The sequence below is a fragment of the Lactuca virosa genome, chromosome 5 (assembly GCF_052849685.1).
Source record: "Lactuca virosa cultivar CGN04683 chromosome 5, Lactuca_virosa_CGN04683_v6, whole genome shotgun sequence".
Taxonomy (NCBI): Eukaryota; Viridiplantae; Streptophyta; class Magnoliopsida; order Asterales; family Asteraceae; genus Lactuca; species Lactuca virosa.
Genome location: NC_136430.1, coordinates 322,161,875 through 322,169,995, shown reverse-complemented (window position 1 = coordinate 322,169,995; position 8,121 = coordinate 322,161,875). Strand labels below are relative to the sequence as shown.

General features: G+C 32.9%; 1 protein-coding gene across 2 annotated transcripts; it reads left to right on the top strand.

Moving 5' to 3' along the window:
• Positions 1 to 2,178: 2,178 nt before the first annotated feature.
• Positions 2,179 to 6,549, top strand: LOC145115335 (F-box protein SKIP22-like). 2 transcript variants are annotated; one of them, XM_079051609.1, is made up of 3 exons: positions 2,179 to 2,365; positions 4,756 to 4,859; positions 4,955 to 6,549. In XM_079051609.1, exon 3 carries the CDS (start codon positions 4,986 to 4,988, stop codon positions 6,372 to 6,374), a length of 1,389 nt encoding a protein of 462 aa, XP_078907735.1. In that variant the 5' UTR covers positions 2,179 to 2,365; positions 4,756 to 4,859; positions 4,955 to 4,985; the 3' UTR covers positions 6,375 to 6,549. The 2 variants fall into 2 exon arrangements, with proteins under 2 accessions (XP_078907735.1, XP_078907734.1); XM_079051608.1 differs by having other exon boundaries at positions 4,744 to 4,859.
• Positions 6,550 to 8,121: the final 1,572 nt, after the last annotated feature.

Here is an 8,121-nt window from a genome sequence, read left to right as displayed (position 1 = left end):
AAAGAAAACGATATGCGTTACCTTGTGTTTTATGAATGATATAATTAAGAAAATGTTTTGGGTGTAAATTTCTTAATTCTTCGGTTAACTGAATTTGTACTCCCATTTTATTACTCCATTCTTGAATTTTTGCTTCAGGATTTTGGTCACAATCAATAAAAAGAATATCTGAATTTGTTGGAAATGTAAATAACTTAGGTATGTATTGAGGAGGTATTTTTTCCCATTTATTTTGTTTATTTTTAACCATTCCTTGTCTATATAAAAAATTTTCTTCTAATGAAGGTGGTCTATAAATATATTGACTTTGATAATCATCTTCAACATAGGATTGTTTTCGTTTTAATCCAAAATTGTTTTGTGAATCTCTATATGGATTTGAATAAGGGTTTTCATCATTTGAAGAAAAATCATATATTACTTCTGCGTCATTATTATCTGAATTATTTTCTATTTCTATATTATTTTCTTGAGTTTCAGATGGTATTTCTAATGCTGCAAATAATTTAGTCAGTGTTTCTACTTTTTCTTGTAAAGTTTTCATATATAAATTTTTTTTTTGTTTCTTTTCCTTAGTGAAGTAGTTATTATTAATGCTTTTTCTATTTTTTAAACATATTTAACAAATTAATTTTGTTATCTTGTTTTCAAGGTTTTTTATTTGTTCTTGTTTCCAATTGATACTATTATTTATTATATGTATTGCTTCAATATTGGATATACAATTTATTATTGATATGTTAGAATCTATTCTTAAATCTAAAAGAAATTTTTTAGATTGTTTCAATGTTTTACGAAAAATTTTAATTCTTGTTTATTTGTATCTAGGCTTGAAAAACTCATGATTATAATTTTATAATAACAATAGTTTAGTTTCGTTTTAGATTTAAAGTTGCGATTAAAATTTATTTAAAAATAATAGTGGTAATAATAATGTTTAAAAGACATACGTTTTAAAATACAAATAGTTTTGTTTTTAGACGACGTATTTGCTTGTAACGGATTTTAATACTAGTTCTTATGAAATATCTAACATCATGAATATGGTTATTGTTTAAAATCGTACCTTGATTATTAGGTTTGTAATAATCCTTGAAATTTTTCTTAGAATTATTTATAGATTCTTGGATTTGTTGTATTCTTAAAATAATATTTTTATTAGGAATACAATTCATCAGAATTTTGTTAGACATAAATATATATTTCAAGCATGAATTTGATTAATTTGATTATTAAGAACGAGTATTATAAAAATTTCAAATTTTGTAGAATTAATAGTTAAAACAACTCGAAATGATACTATCATTAAGAAATAAAAGTAATCTAACAATTGAAAATATCTTGAGACATATTTATGGTATTAAATCTTCTTACGATAAATATTTTAATTGTTGATAACTTTTTTAAATATGAATATTTAAAAACAATGATTATTCATTATCATGTTTATGATGCTGCATATGTATATTTTCTTATTAACGATAGATTGAATATGCAAACTAATAATAAGAATAATAAGAACGTTACTTAGCTCTGATACCAAATTGAAAAACATGACGGAATTAATATAATTAGGATAGAATTGTACCTGAATGATGCGTCAGAATGGATTGACGATGGATTGTTTGGGTATGATATGATTATATTGGATATGTTTGGATAGGGTTCTGCTATTCAGAAATAGAAAACTATTTCAACAGAAGAAGATTGAGAACAACTCAAATCTATATCACAAATCACTCTGCTTTATTCACTAAGGGCAAAGCCCTTTATATAGGCTCCAAAGAGCTAATTACACACGGAATCTTTACATTATTGCAATCGTTTGATTGCAAGAAGACAAACTACTTTACATAAGACTTTATGTCACATATATAATAATACTACACACTTACCGACACTTTTACATTATTAAATAAAGACAAGCTATAATCGTTATTTTCAACAATGTGTCTTCTTTAATAATTCTTTCTTATGTCATGCCTTACGTCATTCTTGGAAAAATTAAGACAAAAATATAAACAAATAAAAGTAAAATGTCAAAAAGTATGAATTGAAAAAAATTACTGTTAAAACCATCAATGTGATTTAGTATATATATATATATATATATATATATATATATATATATAATATAAAAATATATAAGAAAAAAATCATCAAAATAAATTGTAAATTTACTCGTAGAAAGCGAATAGGCGATAACAGGGCAAATAGTGTTGTCGTACCGCCTCTCATTTCTCACCGTAAATTGTCGCACAAGTTTTCGTGAACCACGACAGCCGATCTCTCCGTCGCATGTCGCCGTCGGTTCTCCGTGCAGACCTGCGTTGCTGCGCTTTTCTACAATCGACTTAAACTTGAGGTATTCCTCCCTACTCCTTTCAATTTCTTACTATTAAGATTATATCTTGTTTGTGTGCATATATAGCGATTTATCGTTTGCAGTATTAGCGCGCCAATATATAATATGTTCGTAAAATTTCGTTCAGCGTGTCCCAGTCTCTTGTGTATAGTTGCTGTGTTACTGTATTGATGTGTGTTGAAACCCTAACGGAGCAAATTTTTGGGGGCGATGATCTAAAATTTTACATATTAACAATATCTTGATTTAATTATCACGTCTTGTTGTGTTGTACATTGGAACCCTAATCGATGAACTGTGGGGTAGGTTTTTTATTCCGATCATCCTTTTTAAGAGGTCATCCATTAAACTAGAGCTTTGAGCACTACAAATGGTCATCAGGTTTCACTCTGTTTTTACTATCATCCAACGCCATTGCTCTCCTAGTCTCCTTGAATCTTGATTATTTTTTCAGTATTCAGAACCTTCCGGAATACTTTCAGAAATTCAAGTAGTCATAACATGACCATTATAGGCACTCCTCTAATCTAAATTGTGAGCTTTGTGTTAAAATCATTGTGAGCTTTGTGTTAAAATCATTGTTTCACTCCCTTTATAAGATAAAAGCAATCCTTTCCTAAAATAAATTGGATCAAGATCGAAATGATGAGATGCAGGTGAAAGTGAAATGAAGACCAGAGGCTCATGCCTTGTTAGTCATTTTGAGATGACTTTATAAAAGATTCCTTCCCAAAACTTATTTACAGTGGATATCTCAATTAAATGCAACATACAAAACACATACGCTTTATAAGTTCATATAGTTATCCATATCAAACTAATAATGAGATTCTTATAATGTTTGGAATCGAGAGTATATATCTATCATGCTTTTTATGTAAAAGAATAACATACTTTTGGTAGAAGTACATTTTCTGTTTCTCTCTTATTTACAAATATACACTATCCTTGTTGGTTATTATGTGATGTCCACTTTTGTTTTTTGACCTCTTAGTTAACAATTATACTTTCAACATGAATGTAGAATGACGATACCTATATTATACAAGATGATAACACTAATGACTAATAATAGCTCATCAATCCAGTTGTATAACATAGTATACATTTAGTGTGCAGTGTTATTTTGAAATAATATATTTGTGTTGTCGTTTTGTGCATTGAATTAGTAAACGATGATTACATGATTCTATTTTGTCGTGCTAAAATAAATGTATGATTTTTTTATATATTTTTCTTGCTCTATAAAAATGGAGTGCGCCACATTTCACATGCTATGTTTTTTTTTTGTTGACGCCATGCTATGTGCGTCATTTAAGTTGTTATAGAATGTCTCTTGCCACTCAAATCATTTATAGTTGAGTGGCATATCTGGTAATTAGTGTCAACTTTAATGACAAACTCATGTATTACTAGGGAAATGAAATCGGTTCCATCACTTTTAAAGATTTTATCTATAATAGCTCCTACTCCGTCTCTCCCTTTCTTTCCTTTGCACAAAATTTTAATCTTTTTCTACTTTTTTTTTTAACCTTTTCACCTATTTACTTGGTTTCTTAGATATATTAAATATTCACTATTCTATTTAGGTTACCAACTATGTGCTAATTTCCTTAGAAAGAATCGTGCATAACAGACTCTCAAAGCAATTATATCAGCATCTGTATTCTTTGAACATATCAGACATCTTGAACCTTGCTAATTTTAACACCACATCAATGTTCTTTGTAGTGGTAGGGTAAAGTAAAACCTAGAGGGATGACATGTTTTCATATTTGCTCAAAGCTTGCTAATCCCATACCAAAATGCGGTAAGGGGAGGTTAGATATAGATAGCCTTACCTCCACCCAAGATGAGCATGTCAAAAAGGGTGGTGGTGGATATAGAAAAGTAGGTATTAGTGTAAACTAGGTAACTAGTTTACACTAGTTACCTAATATTAGTGGATATAGAGAGTATACTGTAAACTAGGTAACTAAGACCTATACTAGGTTATCCTAATTTTAAGTTGCCACACCTTCTTTATCTGAGGTCATGTGAAAAAATCATGATACTTCCCACTGAATATGCATCACAATATAATTTATTTTGTTAAATGATTATTTTGTCCCTACACAGATTGTATTTGTATGAAACACACGACTTTTTTATCTGAGTTCACATGGACCAAAATTGTTAGAGGTTTTGGTCTTCAAGGGCCAGAAAGGAAGTTTTTCAAATCAGTGTCCGAAGACTGAGAAGCATATTTGTAATCCAGTCTTTTGTTTGCATTGTTTTGGTAAAAAAAATAATTCCTCAAAAAGAAATAAAACGAAAACACTGATTGGGTGGTGTTTTCAGTTCCACTGAGATTGCACTAGTAACACTTTCTATACAAGATACAACTGCAGGTAGATTCACTCTATTCTTGGTGGCTTATGAAGGATCGAAATCAGTTATGTTATATGAATTTCATGCCAGATATGCTCAGTTTCCTTTTTATTGATAAAACAAGGTCAGGAAATATAATTATCTTTTAGTTTCCTTCTTATTTTAACTTTATGTTTTGAAATTTGAATCTTTGTTCATTTATTGTTGTTGTTTTTGCAGATTATAAAGTCAGTTGATTACCAAACCAATCATGAAGTTGCGACTAAGATCCTTTGAAACCAAAGAAACCCTTAAACTTGAAGTCCCTAATCCTTGCACTCTCCACCATCTTACACAACTCCTCTCTCAAAAACTCCCTTCTTCTTCTTCTTCTTCTTCTTCTGCTATATATTTCTCTCTCAACCAAAAAGACAACCTTACAACTTCTTCCCCTGAAGATTCTATTCAGTCAATCGGAATCACATCTGGTGATCTCATCTACTTCACCACAAACCCTAATGGATTTTCCACTTTCTCCCCTGTCTCTCCACCACCACCACCACCCAAATCAGAACAATCTCAACATTCCCAAACTTCAAATCCCAATTCCGGTAACCCAGACGAAACCCTTAATCCCAATCCAGAAGAGACTGAAGACTCTATGGAAATAGACGATGATGGGAATTCCGTTTCCGAACCCGGAAAGTCCTTTTCCGTTCCGGGTTTTCTAAGGAAAGTTTTCACCGAGGAACTCGGCAATGACAACGGTCTCAATCACAAGCTTTTAGCAATAGCAGTTCGCGCCGTGTTACTGGAATCCGGGTTTCTAGAGATCGATCCCGTTTCAAAGACATTAAAAGGTAGTAATAACTTCGACATTCAACGGAATTGGCATCTCGCTTCATTCCACTTCACTCTTCTCGACCTCATCACCACCGGAAACATCGAATCCGTCAAGATCAAATTCCAAAGCCTCGGAAAGTACTGCAAAGTTTACGGGTCTTTAGCAAATGGAATCGTGCATTCTGTTCTCTTGGACGAAGACAAACTGGTTCCATTTCTGAACGTGGTGTGGGCTAACTGCGGAAAAGTAGTCGAAACCATGGGAGACAACAACCGCGTATCAACTGTGGAACCAGAACGAGAAGTTTTCGAGTTTTGGAGGAAAACAAAGGACGGAATCGCGATTCCGCTTTTAATTGATTTATGCGAGAAAACCGGTTTGGAACTCCCGCCTTGCTTCATTCAACTTCCAACAGAACTGAAACTGAAGATTTTGGATTCCGTTTCCGGTGTTGATGTTGCAAATATGAGCTGTGTATGTTCGGAATTGCGATACCTGGCATCTAGCGATGAGCTCTGGAAACAAAAGTATGTTGCTGAATTTGGGGATTGTAAAGGGTTGGGGAGTTTTAAAGAGAGATTTGCAAAGTCTATGGAAAGTCGGAAAAGGATGAGGAGGGCTAGTGGGAGTAGGAGTGGAAGATCGGGTGTGAATTTGATGAGGATAAGGAATCCTTATGGTCGATTTGGTCCTCCTGGTTATTTTCCACCAATAAGAGGCGGAGATCATGACATATGGATGAATGTGAATGTTGGTAATGGAGTTCCCAGACTCAGGAATATGAATGTCATTCCGAATTGTAATTTGGAGTTCTAGTTTCAGTTTCAGTCAGCTGTTTATGGAGTGATTACGTGAAGGAAATGTTATGTTTGCTGTGTTAATTGATAAGTATTTTATAATTACTAAACGGAATTTTAAATTGGAAAGTTACAATTGTCGTACTTTATCATCTTTGAAAGTCTCAATAATAAAAATTTGGGAGTTGTTTGAACGGGTAAGACTATGTTTTTTTTTTTTATCGGGGGCTTTGAGCCAATCGATTATGGAGAAGCAAGATAGGAAAAAGTCAAATATAACAATTTGGTTCATAAAAATTGACATTATAATCGATTTTGTTTTTATATATTTTTTTTATTTAATTAAGTCATAAAATTATATATATTTTGGTCATTTTTATCCAGTTAATAGGTCATCCAACTTTCAAATATTATATTTTTGGTATAAATTTGGTTTAAATTTTAGAATGACCGAGATTTTAAAACCTACTATGTCAAGACTTTTGTGGGGAGGGGCTATTTCTGTCATGATGTTAAAATAGAGGGATCAAATATGTGAAACTCAGAATTTCCTCCATGTAACTCGATCGAGATTTTTGGCAAGCCTCGTACGTGATTTGTTGGGCTTCAATCCAACACAAGCATTTATCCCTCACAACATTTACCCTAATCGAGAATTATACGTGGGATCAGAAGAATCCTTCGGTTTTGGGCTGCGATGCAGGAAGAAAAAAACACGGGAAAAGAGTCACCGGAAGTTGCAGGTTCGCCGGAAAACCTATTGCTGTAGCGGGACCTTGCACCGGAGAGGGAGTGCGGATGGATTGAGTGATCATTGATTGTAAGCAATTCCTTTCGATTTCCTTTCTTCTTTCTTTTCTTCTGATTTCTGCCGGAGACTGCCACCACCGCCACCGGCAGCCTCCTACTGCCACCACCGGCCACCCAATTGTGGCTGTATGTGTGCGTGATTTTTTGTGTGTGTGTATCCGGTTCGGACATGCTGCCTTTCTTTTTCTATAAATGGGAGTTTGGTTGTTTTGGTTTGTCACCGCCCTAAACCACCGCAAGACCACCACCGGCAGCCTCATGCTGCCAGAGTCTTCTTTCCAGCAACACCACAGTCCACCGTGCAAGGGTGGCTGTGGGTTACCTTGCCTAGATCAAATGCTAGGATTAAAGGTCAATAAAATATATACCATCTCCTTTAAATGATTTAATAGCAACGTATTTTTCATTGTGGTGGTTTGACCACTGTTGGCCACCATAGCACCACCACTGGACCACCATGACGTGGGTGGCCCTAATTACATTCTTTTCCAACTGTAGGATTAAGATTTAATGTTTAATGGGTTAAGTTGCACACTTAACCCTAATATAAAGTAGTGAATTTATGTTAAAAAGTCCTTAGTTTCAAGCTCTTGTTAAGCCATGCTCTTAAGCCCTTAAGCCATGTTATTTCACACATCTTAATGACTTAACATATGACCTATTAATCTATTGAAAATTGTAAAGTTGAAGCTTAAGTATTAAGTACATAAGCACACACAATTTTGTATAAATATGATTTTATACTGCAAAAAAAACGTATTCGATTTTTTTTTCCAGAAAAAGATGTAAAAAAACTAAATTTTTGATGAATTTGTAATTTTTTTTGAAATATGGGCCAAAGGTGTAAATTTTAGACAAAATTTGTAATGAAATGTAAAATCTAAACAAAAATGTAATTTTTGAAAGTGTGATGACCTGTTGACCGGTTTTTGGGACTTAATTTAACAAGAAAAAAA